At 47.2% G+C, this 23,223-nt stretch overlaps 1 protein-coding gene across 3 annotated transcripts in view; it reads left to right on the top strand.

Moving 5' to 3' along the window:
* DPY19L1 (dpy-19 like C-mannosyltransferase 1) overlaps positions 1-23,223 on the top strand; it is a 2,006,077-nt gene that overhangs the window by 261,952 nt on the left and 1,720,902 nt on the right. For all 3 annotated transcript variants that reach the window (XM_069613244.1, XM_069613243.1, XM_069613242.1), the window contains exon 7: positions 10,480-10,537. In XM_069613244.1, the coding sequence (XP_069469345.1) occupies positions 10,480-10,537 (58 nt within the window). The remainder of the gene's footprint in view (positions 1-10,479; positions 10,538-23,223) is intronic.

Genomic DNA, 23,223 nt, shown 5'->3' with positions numbered 1-23,223 from the left:
ATCTATTCATGGAAGTCCGTGCAAGCGCAAAATGTGGGATGTGCGCTGAAAAAGTGCGCGGCACACGCTGGCGCACGCTGGCGCACAGGTCATCGAACGCCGTGCGATAAGGCCACAGCGAATTCGCACATAGCGCGGCGCACATAACAAAAGTAGGCGTAACATGGGGCGTTACACGCAGAATGGGGAACAACTCGTGAAAATGTGGGCGTCACGGGGGAAGTACAGGAGGCAAGTGCGCAGAACGCCCACACGCTCGCCTACAACACGTATTAATGGAATCGAATAGGGAAAAACAGCGCACGGCCAAAGACGCGCACAGGCCCATACATGTCCGCCACACGAAAGCAGGCGGTAGCGTCCCTGCGCAGGAACAAAATGTGCGCCAAAGTTCTACACGCCCAAGAAGTTCCACATGCGATTGGCCTGGGGGAGCGTGTGCGTGTATTTCAGAGGTGCGCGAGAAGTTTCACACGCGATTGGCCTGGGGGCGTGTATTCCAGAGGTGCGCGAGAAGTTCCACACGCGATTGGCCTGGGCGCGTGTATTCCAGAGGTGCGCGAGAAGTTTCACACGCGATTGGCCTGGGGGAGCGTTTGCGTGTATTTCAGAGGTGCGCGAGAAGTTCCACACGCGATTGTCCTGGGGGAGCGTGTGCGTGTATTTCAGAGGTGCGCAAGAAGTTTCACACTTGATCGGGCCTGGGGGAGCGTGTGCGTGTATTTCAGAGGTGCGCAAGAAGTTTCACACGTGATCGGGCCTGGGGGAGCGTGTGCGTGTATTTCAGAGGTGCGCAAGAAGTTTCACACGTGATCGGGCCTGGGGGAGCGTGTGCGTGTATTTCAGAGGTGCGCAAGAAGTTTCTCACACGCGATTGGCCTGGGCGCGTGTATTTCAGGGGTGCACGAGAAGTTCCACACGCGATTGGCCTGGGCGCGTGTATTTCAGAGGTGCGCGAGAAGTTTCACACGCGATTGGCCTGGGCGCGTGTATTTCAGGGGTGCGCGAGAAGTTTCACACGCGATTGGCCTGGGGGAGCAGGGTACGTGTATTTCAGGGGCTCGCGGGTGGTTTTACACGCGATCGGGCCTGGGGGAGCAGGCTACCACTCACCGTCTGCCTTGCGTGTAGAAGAACGCGTAGCCAACACCCACCCGCTGTGAAGTAATAGCGTGTGAACCCCAACGCCTGCAAAACACACGCACCGCACCCCACGAAAAGCAACGCCCATGCGCGATACGTCACAGACAAGCATACGCGCTAAGGGCCTTTGGTCCAATGGAATCGCGTATGCGTGCTTACGCGCTAAGGGCCTTTCCTCGATTCACACGCTGACATGCAGAATTTTCACGTGCCAAATCACTCCGTATCAAGCTGGCCATGCGTAAGCACACGAAAGACCACGCTCCTGCCCAATTACTGCCCCCCAGAGCCCCGAGCAGCCTCCCACGAGCCATCTGCTGCTGCTGCCTGCCTGCTGCCACCGTGCACTGCCATTTGGTGCCTGCACATCAGCCATCTGCAGGGGTCCAGTTGCTGTGTCCACCGCTGCTGGAACAGAACACTCCCGACTGGGATACCATCGCTCCACAGCCCAGCCCCAGGACCCAGTTGCCCACCCGCGCCTGCCTCGGGGGTCGCCATGTCGGGGCAAACACCATCCAAGACCACTGGCGACCCCCAGCCAGAGGGGCAGAGGGCCACCAGCTTCAGTCAGAAGGAAGTTGGTGTCCTGGTGGAGCTTGTCCTGGGGCATTATGATGCCCTCTTCGGATCACCACGCGCCGACAAGGAAGGACGGGACAGGATCTGGGACGACTTTGTGGTTGCCATCAACGCGGAGGGGGTGGCAACCCGCAACATCAAGCAAGTCAAGAAGCGCTGGGAGGACTTCAGGTCCAGAGCCCTCATAAAGGCCCGGCGCCTTGTGGAGGGGGGCTGGGGCAGCATGAATACCATCCAGCTGAGGGTCCTGGAACGCGTACGCCCAGCGCTCCATGCCCAGATCCTTGAGAGGCAGACCCGTCTGGAGTCGAGCGGTAAGTGGCCAAGCATTGCTGTGTGAGACAGGGCATGTTGCAGCATGCTGGTTGTCTGATACTTGCCTGTATGTGTGACATAGGCCATGTACGTGTGTGTGTGTGTGCAGGGACATCATGGTCATGCATGTGAGACCAGTAATGTGTGAAGCACACGGTGGGTGTATGTGTTTAAATGTAACATGGTGAGCCCTATGCGGAATGGACACATGAGAGCATGCCAGGCTCTGTTCCTGGACATGGGTGTGGGTGAGGGATGGGTGCTGATGCCATGTACATGTATGGTGTCCATGTCTGTGTTTCTGACCTGCGTGTCTGTGACTTGTGGATGCCATGGATGCATGACACATGTCTGTGACAATGTTCAGATTCACTGATGCAGCCTAGTTATCCTTGCATCCACTGTGTCTGGGGTGTACGAGTCCAGATGGATGAAAGTACGTTGAAGTGTGTGCATGTGATAGGCATGACCCATGATGCATGTGAGTCCAGAAACAACATTGTATGCTTCAAGAGTCCCTTGGAGATGTTTGCTTATGTCCATAGCATGCGCCATGCCTGTTACTGCATGTGGTTTGCCTGTACTGACCCATGTGTTGTGGAGGGACATGATGGAAGTGATCTTTGACAGTGCCACTCATCTGCAATTGCTTCCTGTCTAGGGGACCATTGTACAGTACCCTGATGCTTGTGTTCTATGTCTCCCTCTACACAGCGCAAAGTGAAGAAGAGGGCGGAGACGGCGCTGTGGAGCTAAGCGGCGGGGATGCCCCCACAGCTGCAGCAGAAGGGGTGGGTGAGCCCCCACAGGGGCTTGCAACGGCGGAAGACGGTGTGGAGCCATCCAGGTTGGTGGTTTCCACTGAGGAGGAGGAGGCCGCTACTGAGCCGCACATGGGGCCTGGTGGGGGCATCCATGCTGGTGCAAGTGGTGCAGTCCAGGGGCAGGAGGCAGCACAGGTCGCCGTGGAGGTGCCTGTGCATGTCACTGTCCCTGACACTGTGACTGCACCACCATGCACCAGCAGGGATGCCCCATCCCAGGCCCGTCCGCAGGTAGGGGGGGTTGTCCATGTCATCTGACTCCCCTCCACCTGCGGATAAGGGGACCCCTGGCCGTATGGAGAAGGTCCTGATTGGTGTCGCGTTGCGCATGGCTGTCATTCGTGATGAGGTGCGTGCTTCCCGGGGGGAGCACGCACGTCATCACGAAGAGCACCGTGCCAACGTGGCCCAGTTGGGAGCGGTCATGGTCGGGGGTCTCGTACATGTGTCGGGCACTCTGGCGACCCTCTCCTCCTCGGTGGAGGCTATGCGCCAGTCGTACTCCATGCCGTCTTCCGGCCCAGATGCCACCAGGGCCCCCTGTGGACCTGCCCCGACCAATGCAGCCACCTCGGTGGGGATCCCATCCCTGCCACAGTCTGGAGTCGGAGGTCCAGCAGGGGTGGACACACCAGCAACTGGAACCCAGCAGATGGAGGATGTGACGGCATCATCGGGCAGGGCACGTGCACGACGGCGTCTGTGGTTTCCATCAGCCAGGATGCCGTTGTGCTGGCACAGGCAGTTGCGTCGGAGGCAGCGGCAGGCTCAACGTGGGAGGCATCATGGCTCGGGGCCATCAACATCAGGGGTGCAGGCATCGGCCGGAGGGCAGGAGAACCCTGGAATGGGAGTGCCTTCCGTGTGGGAGCGGTTGGGCCAGCAGATAGGTGCGGAGCGGCAGCGGGCAGAGAACGGCTCACAATGGTCAGGGCAGAGAACTCCATGCGGAGGGCGCTGAGGCGGGCTGAGTGCCTCGAGGGTCTTCGCAGGGAGTTGGAGCTGGACACTGCATTATCCCTGCGGGACCTCGGGGCCAGGGAACATGCCCGCCTCCAAGCCATTGAACAGGAGTTCGATGATGCCCTGGCCCATGACAACAACCAGTGAGCCATCGGACTAGCCCGCTGCCCTTGTAAATAGTTATGTAGTTAGTGTTGGGTTTCCTTTGCTTTTTTATTTATTTTGGACCTTTTGGACAATGGGCCACATTGTTGTATATAGTTTTATTTTATTAGGTAGTATTTTTATGTAGGTTTAATTTCTTCAGTTGGGATCATGGACCCTGGTTTGTTTATCTGTATATAGTTGATTTTTATATTTTTTTTTGGATTTACCCATGGAGCAATGGTTTTCGGTTTTGTTTTTACCTTGGATTTACTTTCTTGAACTGTGACTTTGGACACCTTTCCTTTGTATTATGATTTGTCGTTTTTCATTATTTTACGGACATGCTGCTTTTGGTTTTTGGTTCCCATTGTCATTTGTTTATTTTTAATTCCATTTATGCTGTTTTTAATACATTTTTTTCATCAAACTTCAATGTGTAGTATCATCTCATTGGTATCATGCATATCATGATATGGGTTTTGAGATTCACTGACACCCATTGGGTGTATGTGAGGGCCATGTGTTCATTTCAAAACTTGCTATTGGGGTTGTATCATGTCATTGCCATTTCTAAGTAGGTGGATGCAATACTCGAGTGGGTGTTTTGCATTTGGAGGCTGACCATGAGGGCCAGGGATCTAGATTGTGATGACATGTCGGCTGGGGGACATGTGTGGGGGCCTGCTGGCAGGTGCCCCGCAATGCTCGGGGGTGGGGGTGCAGGGAGACATGAGTGGGACATGAGTGGGGGCCTGCTGGCAGGTGCCCCGCAATGCTGGGGGGTGGGAGTGCAGGGGGACATGAGTCGGGGGCTGCTGGCAGGTGCCCCGCAATGCTGGGGGGTGGGGCTGCAGGGGGACATGAGTGGGGGCCTGCTGGCAGGTGCCCCGCAATGCTGGGGGGTGGGGGTGCAGGGGACATGAGTGGGGACCTGCTGGCAGGTGCCCCGCAATGCTGGGGGGTGGGGGTGCAGTGGGACATGAGTGGGACATGAGTGGGGGCCTGCTGGCAGGTGCTCCGCAATGCTGGGGGGTAGGGGCGCAGGGGGACATGAGTGGGGACCTGCTGGCAGGTGCCCCGCAATGCTGGGGGGTGGGGGTGCAGTGGGACATGAGTGGGACATGAGTGGGGGCCTGCTGGCAGGTGCTCCGCAATGCTGGGGGGTAGGGGTGCAGGGGGACATGAGTTGGTGATCAGTAGTGCAAGGAGACATGTGCCTTTGCTGGGGGGCATGCCCATGTTGGGTGGGCTGCCTGCGGGACATGACCAGGGATGCAGGGTAGTCCCCTGTGGTGTGGGCTGCCTGCGGGGGCCGTGGAGGGTGTACAGGGGACACCTGGGAGGACCCACACTGCCAAATCACATGTAGGACTCCCCGGCACCCCTGAAATACACGTACCCTGCTGGAATCGTGTGTGAAAATTCTCGCGCACCCCTGAAATACACGTGCCCTGCTGAAATCGCGTGTGGAAATTCTCGCGCACCCCTGAAATACACGTACCCTGCTGAAATCGCGTGTGGAACTTCTCGCGCACCTCTGGAATACACACACACGCTCCCCCAGGCCAGATCGCGTGTGGAACTTCTCGCGCACCTCTGAAATACACGCGCCCAGGCCATTCGCGTGTGGAACTTCTCACACACCTCTGGAATACACGCACACGCTTCCCCAGGCCAGATCGCGTGTGGAACTTCTCGCGCACCTCTGAAATACACGCACACGCTCCCCCAGGCCAATCGCGTGTGGAACTTCTCGCGCACCTCTGAAATACACGCGCCCAGGCCAATCGCGTGTGGAACTTCTCGCGCACCTCTGGAATACACGCACACGCTCCCCCAGGCCAGATCGCGTGTGGAACTTCTCGCGCACCTCGGAAATACACGCGCCCAGGCCAATCGCGTGTGGAACTTTTCGCGCACCCCTGAGATACACGCGCCCAGGCCAATCGCGTGTGGAACTTCTCGCACACCTCTGAAATACACGCGCCCAGGCCAATCGCGTGTGGAACTTCTCGCGCACCCCTGAAATACACGCGCCCAGGCCAATCGCGTGTGGAACTTCTTGCGCACCCCTGTAATACACGCACCCAGGCCAATAGCGTGTGGAACTTCTCGCGCACCTCTGAAATACACGCGCCCAGGCCATTCGCGTGTAATACTTCTCGCGCACCCCTGAAATACACGCACACGCTCCCCCAGGCCAGATCGCGTGTGAAACTTCTCGCGCACGCGTGTTCCCGACACCCGTAATACGTGTTCCCCGCTTTGCGTTTGCTGTTTGCCAGTCCGGTAAACTGGTGCAGGGTTGGCGCAGCCCTTTGCGATGGTCTTGCGATCTTGATGGCTTTTCCTTGCGCGAGGGCATTCTTGGGGGGTGTAACTGGCGCTGCTGCAGGGTCGCTGCGCTACTCTGCGCCACGTCTGCTTTTGGAGGTGAGAATCCATGAATACGCTGTGCACGGAAATTGATTTTATCGCACGCGGCTGGCGCAGACATTCGCACGGGCACGCTGTGCGCCAGCCGCGTGCGACACTTTTGAGAGGAATTACATGAATCGGCCTGTAAGTGTTAGGCACAGTTTGTATGCAGTACCCTTTGGGACCACTACACACAACTAGTGTAAGCAAAACCAACCTTTGGTATAAGTCTGTACTACACAGTTTTGGTAGCGGAGCTGAGCAGCCAGGCTTATCTCAAGAGGGGAATGTGAGCAGTAATGATGTTACACAGAGGTCTACAATCACAAGTATTCAAGTAAACTCTTGCACTCAAGGTTTGTTTGATAAATACTTATTATTTATCCGTCAGTTATAAAAACATTCATAAGACGGAGGCAATATAATCACACACAAATATACTTCAATACTAATTCAGAAATACTTTTCAAGAGGAGTAAAAGGCAAAGATCATTAGAACATGAAAGGTTACAGTTATTCTTAGACAGTGCAAATATTTAGAGTTCACTAGAAGAGTCAATTCAATAGGCTAGGCCAAAGTCGATGGGTTAAAGTCTTGGATAGGATAAAGCAGTTCTGGTAGATAAATGGAAAAGTCTCTGCAAAAGTTCTTAGGAATAGTTTGTAGCAAGAAGAATCATTTGTTGGGTCACAAGCTGATTAGGCCTGTGAGTTGGGAAAGTTTTAAGCACTTTCCCTGCGAGAGGTAAGTACTGATTTCACAGTACCTTACAAATGAAGAAAAAGATGCAGCTGAAGACTTCTGTTGCTGGCATTTCCTGCAGATCTCTGTTCCTGTGCCTCAGTCGTGGGGACAAGAGAGGATGTCGGAGGACTCCTGCACTGCACGGGAACTGGTCCAAAAGCTGGCACTTGGCAAATCTTAAATTCCGGTAGCTGTAGTAAAGCACACAAACTGGTGTCCCTCTCCCTGTTTCTTCAGTTTCCTGCAGCACTCTGAGGAAAATACAACCAGCTCTGAGATTGTTATCCAGGTGGCTTAGTGTTGAATTGATTGGTCCCACCAACTCAAAGGGAAAAGTCGTCCTGGCAGGAGCTTCTCTGTCAAGATGAACTTAGCGATTTGGACCTGAAGCAGGGCTTCACTGGGCAAACCAAGGGTCCAGGAGTTGAAGCAGCTGTCCTCTTCAAGCTAGTCTTCGGTTCTTTCGTTCCAGTGGTCGACTCTGCCTTCCAAGCCAAGAGACTCCCCTTTTATTCAGTTCTATCCCATTCATTCCAGCCTAGCTGTCACTCGCCCAGTAGGGTTGCTGTTCTTGCCGGAATGTCAGCCAGCCAATCACCACAGAGTGCGTTTGGGTCTCCTAGGAGACTAAGCACAGGGAGTTTTCGGGCACCTCCCTCACTTCCTACCCACCCCAGACACTCGGGCACCAGAGGCAGTCTTCACTCCTGAAGCCCGCCAAAGGGGAATGAACAAAGGAACCAAACTAGGTTTGGCGCGCAGAGCAAAACTCTAGAAGGACCTTTCCACAAAGAAATGGCGAAAAAAGAAGACCGGGACCTGTTTTTACAGAGGGGTCTCAGACGCCATTTGAAAAACGTGGCTCCCGCGATTTAACGCGACTGGTGTTGCGGTCGGGAAAAATCATGGTAGTTCATTGTAAAACCACTGCCACCAGTCATTTTGAGAGGAAAGGGCAGCATTCGAGGGCTACATGAGTTTCTAGACACAGGGGATACTAAGTAACCCCTCCAGCACTCTATTGTAAGATAGGGTGCGCTGGGTCTAGGAATTTAAAAGACTAGTAAAGTCAATTTCCTTTACTTACTCTGTGAAACAGTAGTTTATCCCAAGGTATTTAAACTTTGGGAAAGCCTGCAAAGGTTTCCCTGTGCCACTGCACTGAGGGTGCTGTGTGACACAAATGAAAAGATGATCCCTATGGAGTTGGTTATACTCCATAACCAAATGAAACACAATAGTAAAACACATTTCAAAACACATGAGTGGGAGAAAGGGTCACACTCTTCTCCAGGTAAAAAAAATCAAGTCCTCAAAATACAGCAAAGTTGCTGGGGGTCTCTAAGGTGAAGGGAATTAGCACATTTATGAGAATTCTCCCTAACATTAAGCTAATTAACTATACATGCCTTGACTTGAGTCCATTGTGCAGAGATCATATGCTCTTGTGGGGTGCACTCAATGTCCAGCAGAGGCTGCACAATAGAATGTATGGGTAACTCATAATTAACCTTCATCTCCACCACTCTAGCGGGATGCATTACACTCGAGGGCAAGATCGCTGCGTCATTATTACTGTCTTGTTGAAATTCAGGGTTAACAGGCCCAGTAATGTTCATGTTATTTGCCTGGCACGTCAATTCCTTGCATGCTCTAAATGTGTCCGTAGCCAAACCAGCACATCATTGGTGTCGGGAGACACATCTGTTCCTTCCCCTAAGCCAAAGTCTTTGGGACTCATTACGAGTTTGGAGGCAGCCATATCCTTAATAAGGTCATGGCTGCCTCCAAACTCGGGTCCGTGTCCGGGTCCGGGTTGGGTCCGGGTTCCTTGAATGAGGAATTACCGGGCCATTCCAACCTTGGAGGTCCCGGTAATTCCTCATTCAATGTACCCATGTACCCATCCCCATTCCCATTTGAGCCCCCATAGGGGCCCGTTGTTAGCTCCCTGGTCCCCTCGTGGGACCCGCAAAGGACGTCTGGTCTGACCAGACGTCCAAAGCGGGTCCCGCAAGGTGACCTCGTAATAGGGCGGAATGGGTTTAACGGCACCGTTAAACCCATTCCGGCTGGGTCGTAATGAGGCCCATTGTCTCCTTTTGTGAGCTTAATGCCAAAACCTCTGGCAAGCAAGCAATCTCTCTTGAGTGCAGAGGGCTTGGCCATACTACCATTCTTTACAGGCGTCCTGATGAAGATATCCATAGTGGAGTGGGAAAAAGTCCTTTTCAGGGCTTGGTTTCTCGTTACGGGCATACTCCTCTAAATCAAAGCAGAGCAAAGGCGTGACATTTTTTTCCCAGCCTCTTCCCCACACACCTGTCTCAGTGCTGGCTGAGAACAGGACTGACAATGCACAGAAATGTCCTTAATACTGACGCAACAGCTGTTCGATCGTGTGGCTCACCGGACTCAATTGCGTAAGTCAGCGGGATAAAAACACCCGATGTACACAGGACCGCGCAGCAGAAGGACACCAAAAAATCACCATGACACTGCAACTCCAGCCGCTGAAACCAACTGCCAACGGAGCAGCGTGAGAACTGGATCACAGGAAAGCACCCAACGGCAGTCTGCAAGACGTCGAGCTGCACTGCAACAAAGGGTTACATTCGCTTCAGAGGCCGGTTACACTATTATCTCTTCCCACTATTGCTCCTTCCGGTGTGTACATTTTAGTTTGCAGATGGCCCTCCAAATACTGCCCAAAATAAAACCTGTGTGAAGCAGTGCTTGGCTTGTATTTCCCCGCTCACTGTACTCATTTCTGATACGGTGCCTGCACAACCAGGGGTTTCAGCACATTCTTTCGGGGGCATTCCCTTAAGCAAATGTACTTCTCACTGTTCGGTTGACTGGTAAGTAATAGGCGCTAGTGTGCACCAGGTTTTGTTGAGCATGCAGTAACTATGGTCCCTGTCGGTCAACTGCACTGCCCACCCTGTAAAGTGGATCGTAGTTCTTGGTCTAGATAAATAGATGACGTTGATCAGGGAAGTACGGGTTGTAAGCAGTGAATGTTTCAAAACCTTTACTACCCTATATGTGGATGTCTTGATTTTTTGTATCTATAAACCAAGTTCATGTTTATTTGCTGATGGTATTGGATTGCGTAACTAATGTGCCTGCCTTCCCAAACTATTTAACTTACTGAGCAATCCCCTTATGCCAAATATTACAAAATTCATCCTGAGTTTCATTGACTTTTCTATCATTCTGATTTTGAATTTAATTAATATACAAAACAGCAAGAAAAGCAGTTGCATATATGATAACATTTCAGCAAGAAAATTGCAATGATAAAGGCATAAGTGATTTATTTCTGTTTTTACCTCACAGTATGAGCCGACTTGGTGGGTTAGTTACAGTGATGTGTCTCTTTTACAACCATGGTGAGGTAAGTATCACTTATGATATGTATGCATGTATCTGAACATGACATTTTGTATTTTTGAATAACATTTTATTGTTTTGCTTAAGTCAAAAGGAATATTACATGAGCACTCATGAGGTTTTAATTACTCCTTGTCCTCATTTAACAGTTCAACATTGACAAATAATTCCAACTGATCATAGGTCACACCCCTACCTTATGGACCCTCTCCTGCTCAATCCCCTTTTATCCCATCCTTATGGCCTACCCTCTACCTGATTCAAAGATGTTGTCTTTACACCTCTTCTCCATGCTTATGTGTTCTCCCTTTATCTTTACCCCCGTAACGATATATCCGAGAAACACTGTACCAAAATTGGCCCCCCACCCACGCGTTCAGTTTTAAAGCCCTTTTGCTCCAATTTTGTTACATTTATATCTCCCATTACATTATCTTGGGGACTTCAACAATCAAAGCTTAGTGGCCCATTTGCCCAATACTTTGTCCTACTTCTGCAGAAACCCGCTTTTATTTTTACCACCTACTCAAATTCTATTCATGTATCAGTTCCCACTCTCCATGCTTCAATCATGGGTGGTTCAGAAGTTCCCCCTTGCACCTGTGCCATAGTCCTGAATAGCTTTTCATATCTGGTGCAAGTCAGTTAACCCCACACTCCAAGAAGGACATGTTTAGGCACCACATCTAGTGGCCATTGATGGTGACTGCATCTGTCACACTACTCAGTCTGACAAAGTGAAGACACTTTGGTGAGGGTAAGGTATTGGTTTGAAAAAGTTATGATTTTAGTAAGGATGTAGGTTGGGTAAATGCCTTAAGGTACTAGGGATTGAACTCAAACTAAAATGGGATTTCTATAATAAGTAAGATTAGTATAACTCGTCGGGTGAATGGAAATAGGTGTTGAAGCAGAACCGAAGGAGTTTTAAAAGAAAATCTATTTTCACTACATACAAGTGATTTAGCACTTGAGTCAAAGACAATTCAATATCATACACAAATATGTTTCCTTCTGCATTTCATTCTTGTTTTATTGAATACTGTGGAGTACCCTCCTGTAGCACCACCACCCCTGTCTACCCACTCTCTATATCTGAGAGGGTAATGGGATGGACAGGATTGCTGCGGCTAGTGTTTTTACTGGTGTTATTTAACCATTAAAAAGACCCTGTACTAGACATGAATAATGTGCATGGACAAAGGCCCAAACTCCTTGTGGTATGGTGAGGTTATAAAATGGTTGCATTCCTTTATGCCTTCCCACAGAATTCATTTTTGCTGTGGGCCATCTACAACTTATTCAGGCACCACACCAGCCTAGTCATGTTGGCACAAATTCTAGCGCTCCTTTACCTATGCCATGGAGACAAACATCTACTTTTGCAGATACACAATTTACTATCAAGTAGGGAATAGGAAAGTGGTTCTTTACCTGCTCTTCATATTTCTTTGATTAACATAAGTAAACCATTTCTGAGAGCCTGGAACGAAGTCTGGATCCTACAACCGTGGTATCCGGAGAACTCTGAGCCAGGGGGGTAAGAATACTTTGCTGTTGCTTTCTCTCCTTGTCTGCCATACGGTTACCTAGGGTGTAACATCCTGCCTCTAACTTGCTCTGACCTGTCTATTTTGAGGGAACCTAGGTTAAGGATCCTTCCCTAGGGCTATCCTAGTGTGTTGGATTGAGTGGAGTGCTCACCTGAACTTTACTGTAACTTGTATCTAACTTTGGAACTCTTGCAGTAATCATAACTACTATCATTGGTGTTCCTATAAGAATGTACCTGAAGAAGTATACGCTTTGGAACTTGTTACCTTTGGGCACAGCTCTCCAGACCATCTTAGGGGTGCACTTCATAAGAATTAGGGAAGGTGTCTGTTTTGATTCTAAAGAGTTCTACCTATTTTTCTATCCATCCAACTGCTTACATATATTGCACTGGTAATTGATTTATATGCGATTCTATTTCTTCTAATGTTGAATGTGCGTAGGTTTTATAAGGATTTGTTTGACAATACTTATCAGTGATTTTTATATGCTGTAAGGGTAAGGGATTGTTATATGCAGTAAGAGTCAGACATAAGGGTGGCATGATGATTGGAAGAGACTTTTGTTAAAAGTAAAAAATGGCGGGTTGGGGGTTGAAATCCGAAGTAGCCCTAACTCTAGGAGGGGAAGGCGGGGGGTTCACTGCCTCAACAAAACAAACGAATGAAATGTCAGAATGTTCAACTCAGTCTACCATCCTGTATCCAAATTCTAATCTATCCCTCAACGCTAAACTCAATAAAAGGTGAACAGGGAAAACTGACCACCTGCAGCCCAGCTTTGCAGTTCAAAAGTAAAGTTCAAAAGTTGTGGAAAACAAAATTCACCGAAGCTCAACGGTTTGACTCCCTTCACCTGAGTCTTTTCATGTTCTCTCAAACTGTAGAGGGTCCCGGACCCTTTATAAGCAGACCCGGCTTCCAGGTACTTCAACAGCCTGCATGCCTTTTCCAAGCTATGTTGAGGGTCCCAGACTCTATTTCTAATACCCAATTGGGTCACTCTCCTGCCAAAAGGCATGTTCAATATATTTCAGTCTTTGATGTATGCATTCTCACTGACCCACAGCCTTGGCTTTCTCTCCTCCCACGGTCTGTGTGTTCCATTCACAATTAGGTGTTTGTATTCTCATTCCTCTCTGTTCGGGATGTGCTTTCCCCAACTCTGGACCCATACACCCTTCACCTGGTTGCCTTTGCATGGTGAATGTTCCAGATATTCAGTTCATGCTCTTTCTGATTCTGTGTGTCTCACACACAGATGTAAAGTTCATACTCTTATTTTCTGTTTCGGATGTGTTTCCCCAATATGGGCCCAACTCTTTTCTGGGTATCCCAAACCCTAGGCTGAGCCACCCTAGTACCTGCAGGGTCTTAGCTGTTGCCGTCGGGTTGGACGTGGGTCTCTTGAGATCTTCTGCGGCTTTGTTGGCGTGCCGGATCCTTATGCCGTCTTCCGCGCGTCTCGTAAGCTGTTCGATGGTAACCCGTCAGCACTCCGGTGTTTCCATCTGCTGGCGAGAGTGTGCTTTCCACTTCGGTGTGCATCCTGCTTTGTGAAGCTTCTGTGGGTACATCCCTCCTGGATGCTGTTGGCCTTTTGAGTCTGCCCTTCTTGCTCTCGGTCCACGCCGAGATGCTGAAGACACCATGGTTGTCTTCCCTCTGTGGTTTTGAACCACATCTGACCAGTCGGTTTCTTGAATGATAAAACCATCGCTGTTGGTTCTCATTGTGGGTAATCTTCATTGTTCTTTGTATCTTCCTCATCCCAGTATTATTACTAACTATCTTAGAAATCGGTCCGGTGTCAATGGTCTCTACTTGGGATGGGTAATAGAAATACATGGGGTCTCGGGAATTAGATGAGGGGAAGTCTGATAAGGAGAGGTGGGAGTGTCAAAAGGATACTGCATCCTCCTGGGATTGTCACTACCTTCCATGGGGTTTTCCCTCCTCTTTCAATCCACCTTCCAGGTAACCCCCCAAGGGGACTGTCGGGTAGCAGCCTCAGCTCCTTTGCCTTTATGGGAGGGACTTCCACTCCACTCACACCCTTCCTGAGATTGACCCTGGACTGCTCTGCCACGTTACCTTGATTGGGTTTTGGCTAGCCTCTCAGTGCTGAAAGTGAGAGGCCCCCAGAACTACTGCAAAGTCACCCAATAGAGTCAATAAAGGTACATCCCAGGCGGGACCAAGACCAAGTGAGAGTATGATTAAAGGCTTTTTATCCAAAGTTAGGGCGAACAGAATCTACTCTGCTCACGCCGAGAGCGCTCTGCAGAAAACATGTTACAAGTCGTTTTTAGAGAGAGAGAGAGAGAGAGAGAGAGAAAGAGAGAACGAGAGAGAAAGAGAGAGTTTAAGGATCTGTTCAGTTGCTGGCTCTGCCCTGAAGTGGACAGGGATTATGTATTTATGGCTAGGTTCTGTGGGGTGCGGGGCAGGTTTATAGAGACAGATAGCCCTTGCACTGGCCCTCATTCTGGGATGCATCTGAGTTAGTGAAAGGAGTTGGACAGCAAGTGATACAGTATAGATTTTGTTGCATTCGCTAGTTCTGCATATGATCTGTTAAGAGGTGGATTTAATATGCGTTGGTAGCTTGGTTAGAAAATGGTGCTGGCCTCATGGCACTAGAAGAAGATGGTGGGCTGCCTGATGGGTTTGTGAGGGTTGGAGAGGGGGAGAAGAGGTTGTGGTCCATTTTCCTAAATATAGACAGCTGCGGTACTTCGTTAACAGCTGTCAATTGGTAAAAGATGGGGCTGTGGTGGCGGACAGGGTTAGGCTTGGTCGGGAGGAGGTTTGGGGAAAGGGGATTCAGCGATTAGAGTGCACATGTGATGACAAGGCCAGCATTGAGGATATTATGAATTGTGGTTCTGGGGCCAGCGGGCCAGAAGAGGGGCAACACGTGTAATCATTATTGGAAAGAATAGTCAGTGAATTTGACTATCATGGGAGTTTGCCATGTGGATAGGCAACCAATTTGGGAGCCTACAACATAGCTCATAGATGAGCCTCATTGGAACTAGAGGGCTACAGTTGGGAACCTCAAAGGGGTTGGTGCTGCCAACACAGTATTGGGAGTATTGGAGGTAAAATCCCTGCTGTTTTCTGCTGGGCATCCTGGTCCATAAAGTAGACCATTTGGTAAAGGTCAGGGGTGGGCATTGTCTGGAGGTGAGCAAATGGAGCATCCAGGAGTTGGACAACAGGCTTAATGTGGGGATAGGTAAAGGAAAGGGATGGCCAGCTTCAAGGGTCACACTTGGGTAGTAGGTTCAGAGGACTGCTGAAACAATCAGAGGCGGTGCACAGTTGCGATGCACAATATATATCATGACATAGAAGCCCATGGCTTCAAGTCAAACAAATGAAATTGCACTAATGATATTTGTCCTCTCGGTAATAGAACAAATAGTACAAGGATTTTGTGCTTCTGTCCTTATGTGGAGTGAAAATAGCTTTGCTGCAGGAAATGCATTGTCCCCGACAGGATCACAGGTTGGAAGCAGTGGGGTGCATATTGTGACTTCCGCATTCAGGGTGGGGAGGTGGACTGGAGGGTCACAGTCCATATTCATATGGCACTTATTGGGGCTCATTACAAGTATGGTAGTGTGGGGAAAAAATGGGCGGTAACGGAATTGCTGCCACTTTTCCTGCACCGCCATACTAAGAGTATGGCCCTGGAGTGTGGGATTTACCTCCAGCATCATGCTGGAGGTAAATCCTCCCACGGTATGGCGAAAAATCGATGGAATTACTACAGCAGTAATTCCGCCGGCGGTAATGCTGCTGGAAAATCCCCATAGAGTCCAATGGACTCTGAAAATAAAATGGGGAATTTACTCCTCCACCGCCACTTTTAATCCAGCAGTAACAATAATTCCGTTGGCCGGTATTCCGGCTGATTTACTGCTGGAATACCGCCCAACTTGTAATGAGGCCCATTGAACTTTGAAAATATGTCTAGTGGGTGTGAAAGAGGGATTACTGAAGGGACAAAAACTGTTTCATGCCAACATTCATTGCCCATGAACAGATGCTGCTGATTTTTTTTAAAGGAATTTCTAGTGAATGTCAGAATCCCTTGTAATATGCCATTATCATAGCGTGAGTCTTACAGGCTGTATCGGACACACGGCAGGATTGATAGTCTGGGAGGTTGGGAACCCTCCTTAGCTTGGCAGCAGTCCTAGGGAGTACATGGACTTTCATGAGCTACTGGACATGTGGGAATACTTGGTGTCCGGTAATCTACCCTTTGATCATCCATTCAAGATTCTTTCACCAACATTGATATTATAGTAACTAGTCAGTTGTTATTTACCAGGCTACAAAGCCTTGATAATTTGCTGCAAATAGTCTCATCAAAACAAACAGTCTCATCAAAACACCATCTGGATGGTCAAGCGATTCCAATGTGCAGGCAGGGGATACCTAGGTTGGGGTTTTTAATCCGATAACTAATATGAAGACCACTTGGAGCCTGAGGTTAGCTGTAACTGACTTAAGTTACAGAGCAGCAAACCCCAACACATCCAGCACCAGGGCTCAACTGACTCCTTTGGAAACCAGGGCTTGGTTTGCCCCTAAACATTCCACAGAGGGATTCAATCCTTCATCCAGCTGTGATACCCCTCGCATTCCACACATGGTTACCAAAGCCATTACAACACCTCTCCCTTTTTCTTTTAGCATCTCTACCCTTTCACAACAGCAACTCTGTTGTTATTCCTTACCTGACCTCCACTTACTCTAACGGCACCTTCCATGACCTTTTCCACCTGCACTGACTCAGAGTACAGGTGCCCTCCTTTCTTCCTCACAACACCCTTCTTGATATGCACCCAATCACCTCGCCTCACCTTCACAATCCTCCCACTCCTCTTCTCATTTACCTTTTCCAACCACACATTCTTCTCTCACAGGTCTGCCAGGAGAGCACAGGTCAAAGCTATATATCACAGTCTGCACTGTAGATTCAGGGAGATTCCTGAGGCAACGCTAGGATATAACAGAAACGGGGTACATACCAAGCTGATCTGAGTTGAGACAGGTATTTGACAGGAACTGCAGGGCCAGGAGCTGGTGGTAAGTAAAGAGGCATAGAGAAAGCAAAGACAAGCAATATACTGGGCAACACTGATTGATCAGAATAAAAGGTGTACTGGAATATAAGGGGTCTCTTATGATTAGGAAATTCCCATGGGATCGATATCAGCAGATTACTCTTAAAGGCATGGTCTAGTAAATTTTTTTATTGTCCCTACGGGTCGGCCATGTTTTTTTAAGCCTAAGTGGCTCGATTTTAGAAAACTTTCCTATGGACCTTACCTGAGTTTTCGTCCATTAAACGCACACGAAAACAGGCACCAGGGAGCCGCCCTTTTATGATAATCCTATCACTTGCCGCATCGCCCTGGCTGACCTGCTTCTGCGGCACTAAATCAATTCCCCCGCCCCTGAGCCTGACATTATCCAAACATTCATATTCCCCGCCTCTCTCCTCTCTCCGTGACGTTACTGTGCTGCGTAGGCAAACGCGCCCAGTCGTCTTCTACGCGACTCCACACAGAACCCGGAAACCAACACAGACCATCTCACAACACAGCGCGCCACAATTCGGAATATGAAACTGTACTTTAAAATCAAACAGCAACACGGTACATTTATTTGACATTAAATGTTTAGAGAATATTCAGCAATTGCCATATGAACTCCGAAAGCCATTTATTTTCTTTTATCTGTATCCGCAATGGTACACAGGGTGTTGCTTTTCGTTAAAAGAAGCACTTTGGAAGCACGGTGAACCGCAAGGATGTTCCATCAACTAGGCACTAGTCCATCGTAAAGGTTGATATGTTGCTTCTAGCCACTAGTACAGCGTAAGGGCATGTGGGCCCTTGGCCATCGTCCCATAAAATTGTCAGTGTGCTCCAGTTGTTCACACGAAGCTGCAGGTGTCTCACGAAGAAACCGTCTGCTGGTGTCTCAAACCGATGGCAGTAGCAGAAGGGGAGCAAATACCTGTTATGAAAACAAAAAAAATTATAATTAGTCTCGCCAGCCGATCTTCATTAATATTACTAATTTTATTTATTACAGCCGATCAGAAACTATTTGCTTGCAAGGATAGTTCAATGGAGTATGTTCGGCTCTAAAATCAATGCGAAAAGTAACGAAATAAATCGAGGCCAACACACAATGATAAACGACAGTCTACATGTGTGAGGAATGATATGATATGGCATTTGTAACGCGCCTATACTCAAGTGTTTCAAGGCGCGACGAGGCAGGTGGGGAACAAGGGCAGACAGACAATGATCCTACTAGGCCAGGTGTCTTTCTGATCGCGCATGGGGAAGGGGGGGGGGGTAAAAGTGCTGTACATGGTTAGTTGAATACAAATTAAATAATAGGGCCAGCTGGTGGCAAGTGCAAGGTAAATGCCGGGAGAAGGGGCTGAAGGATACAGAGACAGTCCCGTAGTGCAGGTAGGCAGTGCAGGGAAAAGTGGCTGGGCCAAGGACCGAGATCGGTGAGAGCAGTGGACCTGCATGCCCATGTGCCCACTACGAACACGTTTTCCTTGCTTTTCCTAGCTCTTCATTCATTCATTTATTCATGCATCCATTCATTAAATCTTCATTCCGGTATAAAAGCGTGTAAAGATTTACTCGCATTATATTTGAAAAAAAAAGCCGCCAAAATAATTCCTCACACTTGATGTCAAGTTGTTCAACGCCTAGTATAACACAAGTTGATAACATGAATCCAGGGACATCAGCTCCAAACACCGTAAGACACAAAGTCAGAACTGAAAGGGAGCCCGAAGAGAAAGAGGCTTCAAATCAAGATCTGGAAAATGAGGCTGCGACAAAAACCAATATATCAACGGCAGCTGCCATTCAAATACATAATAATGTCCTCGCTGCCACCTCGTTGGCTCTAATTCCCTTCATTAAATTATATGAATCACTTCATGACGAACTTCAAAATAACAACGCACTATTAAGTCAGTTAAATGACAAGTTCAATAGATTGGAAACCGCTAATAGGGAACTATTTCATCAAATAGGCAATGAAGCCTCCAGAAACTGGTCACGACACACTGAATTAAGTACACAGATTAAAAATGATTGTATGGGAAAAAGCCGCCTAATGAAATTTCTGAAGGAAAACACGAGGCAAGAATCAAGTACACAAGAAAGAGAGATGGAAAATGCGGCCGGCATGACAGACCTTGAAGTAAGAACGCCTAGTCAGACGTGTGGAGATAGGAGTCCTAACAGGCTTACAATACAAAAAAACAAAGAAGTAACAAATATCGAGCAAAAAGACCTACCGCAGGAAAAAAATGCACCAAATCAAATAAATAAATATCCAGCAAATAAAGAAAAACAATCAACTATGGAGAACTGCAGTACATTGCTTAAAGAAGTACAAACAAAGTCTACAGACATTCTGCCTGCAAAAGATCTGCAAAGTGATCCAGCAGATGACGCTCAAGCTGGGCCATCTACGTACCTGCAAAATGCAACAATCAAAAAGACAACTTATGGCATATTTGGAGGAGCCGCAAAAACCATAACACACGACGCAAAGGCTGATCAATCAAATTTGGAAAACCTAAAATCGCAAAGAAAAAAAACGGAAAAAAAAAAAAACCTAGATGTAACAAAAAAGAAAAAAAATTCCTCTGGTTCAAGAAAGTTTATTCGAAATTTACCCACACCAATAAAACAAAGTTTTTTTGCAAGAGAAAAATCGGCATTAATCGATAAACAAGAAAAGGAAAAACCCTTGATAAAAATAACGGGGATAACAGACAATCCTATCCCATCAAATATGAAAAAAAGAATGAGAATAGACTCTGACAATGCTTCTGTGCAATCGATAGAATCCTCAGTAGACCTATGTGATTTGTCAACTTATACTGACAATTTTGATGAGGAGCAAACAGATGATTCCGATGTGGACGAAACTAGCGAGTCAGCTTTGAAAGAATCTCGCAAAGGATTTCAAAAAGGTCACTTCGAAAAACAAAGAGCAATAACAACAAACATAAAAGCGGCTAGAGAAAAACTGATCGTAATGAATAATGAAAATAAACAACATGAGAAAGAGAGTGGTAAAAAGGATAGCACGGAGACAAAAAATCAAGCCTCGCTAAATCCAAAATTAACACGTGCACAATCACAGATTAAACTGCGTTCAGAAGAAAGTCAACAACAAACTGAACAGAAAGAAAAACTAGGAAAAATAAGGATTGAAAACATTTTTCAGGAAGAAAACGATGTAAACCTAAACAGAGGGAATGTTATGAGACTATTACATTCAGTCCCTATCCTAAGAACAATCACAACATATGACATAAGAATCGTCGAATACATCTCAGAAGAACGAGGAGATCTAGTACTGCTACATATCAACTCGAATGCCGTAAGGAAAACACTCATGGGAGCCAAAGATGAATTATTGTTCATGGGATTTGAAATCACAGAGGAGGAAGAATCCAGTTCCCAACCCCCTAGAAGCTCAAATACCAGAAAATCAGAAATTGAGGCTAAGGAACAGCGTCGTGATACCATAAGAAACCAGATGAAAATCTGTCAGGTGAAAAATGTGAAAAAAAATGAGGCGGATCATAAGTTAAGTAAACAATAGGTAGAGGAAAATGGCCGAGAGGAGGTTGTAACTTTAATCTCATGGAACACACGAGGTTTTCAGCACCTTTTTGAAGAATTTCCTGTCGACTTGACGGACAATTTTCTAATTTGTTTACAAGAAACATGGTTGTGTAGTTCGCCGGTAAAGGACGGTTACCTCACTCTGCTAAATCCAGCCGAAAAAAATGCTCGAGGACGCCCGCAGTCTGGACTAATAACCATGATCAAACATGGATTAGGATGGGAAATATGTGAAACTAACAATCCAAATAGTTTCGTACAAGCTACATTAATGCGGAGATCAACCAGCCAAGAAACGGAGGTTAAATACATACTTTTAATCAACCTTTACTGGAATCCAACAAAGATCTCAATTGAATTGTTCATCCAAACAGTAACATTGATAATTGACAAAAATCAAAAGAAATATCAAGATTTATCAATAATCATATGTGGAGACATGAACCTATCATGGTTCAATACAGAAAGGAAACTTATAACATCAAATATAAAAGAAAAACGAACCTCTAGCGAAAGAAGAGTGCGCTGGGATCATGAAATGGAAGCGAGAGATTGCGATCTAGTAAATGGACATATACCAGGAGATATTCCTCCATTGTTCACTTGGAGAAACTTTGGATACAAAAAAACACTAGATTACATTTGGACATCCAGAAATGTTTGGATAAAGATCTTAAAGTTAAGTATCATCGAAACAGAGCGGAGTGACCATAACATTCTAAAAATGTCTTGGCCAATACATCGTAAAAAGGAAGCAGTCACATATAATCAACCGGTGGAAATAAATCAAGGACGCAACCGGCTTCGCATAAATGAACAGCAGATAAAGAACCTCACTAAGGAATTTCGAGTAAGACAAAACAAAGACAAAGATTCAATCAACTACACGTCGTTGTTGCCTTACCAACAAAAGAGCAGCCAAAGTTTCTTAAACAACAAACAAACACACAAGCACGAATGGAGCAATTTGGTTAAAAGCCAAAAAAAAAAACTCAATAAGGACATACGAAAATTGAAGCGTCACTGGGGTACACAGACCTATCAACAAATAAAACAAAGGCGTCAGACTTATCGTAATTGGCAGAAATCATTTGCCATCATAAGAGACCAAGAACGAGGACAACAAATGATATCTCTGTTTCAATCTAATAACACGCGCGAGATCTGGCGAATTCTAAACAATAATAATGCGCACCAAACTGATATGCTTGCAAACGGAGTGTCTGAGAGAGCGTGGCACCAACACTTTACAGGTGTATTTAACCAAACAAAACAAGTCTTAGCACGTGATGTGAGTTGTGAACCAACCAATTGGAATGTAGTTGAATCTACAGAAGCTATTCAAATCGCAATCTGCAATTTAAAAAACTCAAGAGCAGCAGGTCCTGACGGTGTATCCAATGCACAATTAAAAGCTCAGAAAACTGAATGGGCAAGCTTTATTGCGATTCTGTTTGAAAGAATTGCGAAACAGAAACAACTACCGGAATCTTGGACAGAAGCTATTGTGATACCAGTGTTCAAGAAGGGAGATCGTGCTGATCCAGCAAATTATCGACCCATCGCCCTTCTTGACACAATGGGGAAAATAATGGCAACATTCTTACAACAAAAGATCACTTTATGGGCCACTAAGAAAGGTATAATGGACCACCGTCAAACTGGGTTCACAAAAGGAGTGGGGACAGATATCAATCTGACCATAATAAATCTGCTAAAACTAGAAACCATGGCAAAAAAAACTAATTTATACATAGCATTTGTAGATATGAAACAGGCTTTCGACACAGTTAATCGAGATCTTCTGTGGAAAAAACTTGTAAACTGGGGATGTCCAACCAACATTTTGCACCCAATAATGGCTTTTCACACGAAAACCTCGATTCGAGTAAGATTAAACGGCAAAGGAGATCTAACCGAAGCCATAAATACCACAAGAGGGGTGAAACAAGGATGTCCGTTGGCTGCAGTCCTATTTAAATTGTTTATTGCCGACATTCCAAATGCACTGAACAAGATCCATCGCTTCTCACCGAAAATAAATGGCCAACAAATCTGGTGTATAACCTATGCAGATGACCTAGTCCTTCTGGATCAAACACAAATAGGGCTCCAACATCTACTTCAGGGTCTACATCACTATATGAAGGAAAATGAACTAAAAATCAACGTAAACAAGACCAAAATAATGAAATTTGGACCAGCCAAAGGAAAGAAAAACCGAGATTTTACATGGAGGATTGACGACGACAAAATAGAAGTTGTTAAAGAAATTCGATACTTAGGAGTCTTAATTAATACGTCAATTTGTGAAAACAATTGCATTACACACCTGATACAACGTATGAAAACATTTTCTCTGCAAGGGGCAAAAATTAACAGCTTGTATGGAAAGTTCAGTCTGCTTCCAGTACGACAATTTTATATTCAAA

The sequence above is a fragment of the Ambystoma mexicanum genome, chromosome 5p, assembly GCF_040938575.1.
Source record: "Ambystoma mexicanum isolate Mex_15411 chromosome 5p, UKY_AmexF1_1, whole genome shotgun sequence".
Classification (NCBI taxonomy): Eukaryota; Metazoa; Chordata; class Amphibia; order Caudata; family Ambystomatidae; genus Ambystoma; species Ambystoma mexicanum.
The sequence above is the reverse complement of the archived record's forward strand: the minus strand, read 5'-3'. Positions and strand labels throughout refer to the sequence as shown.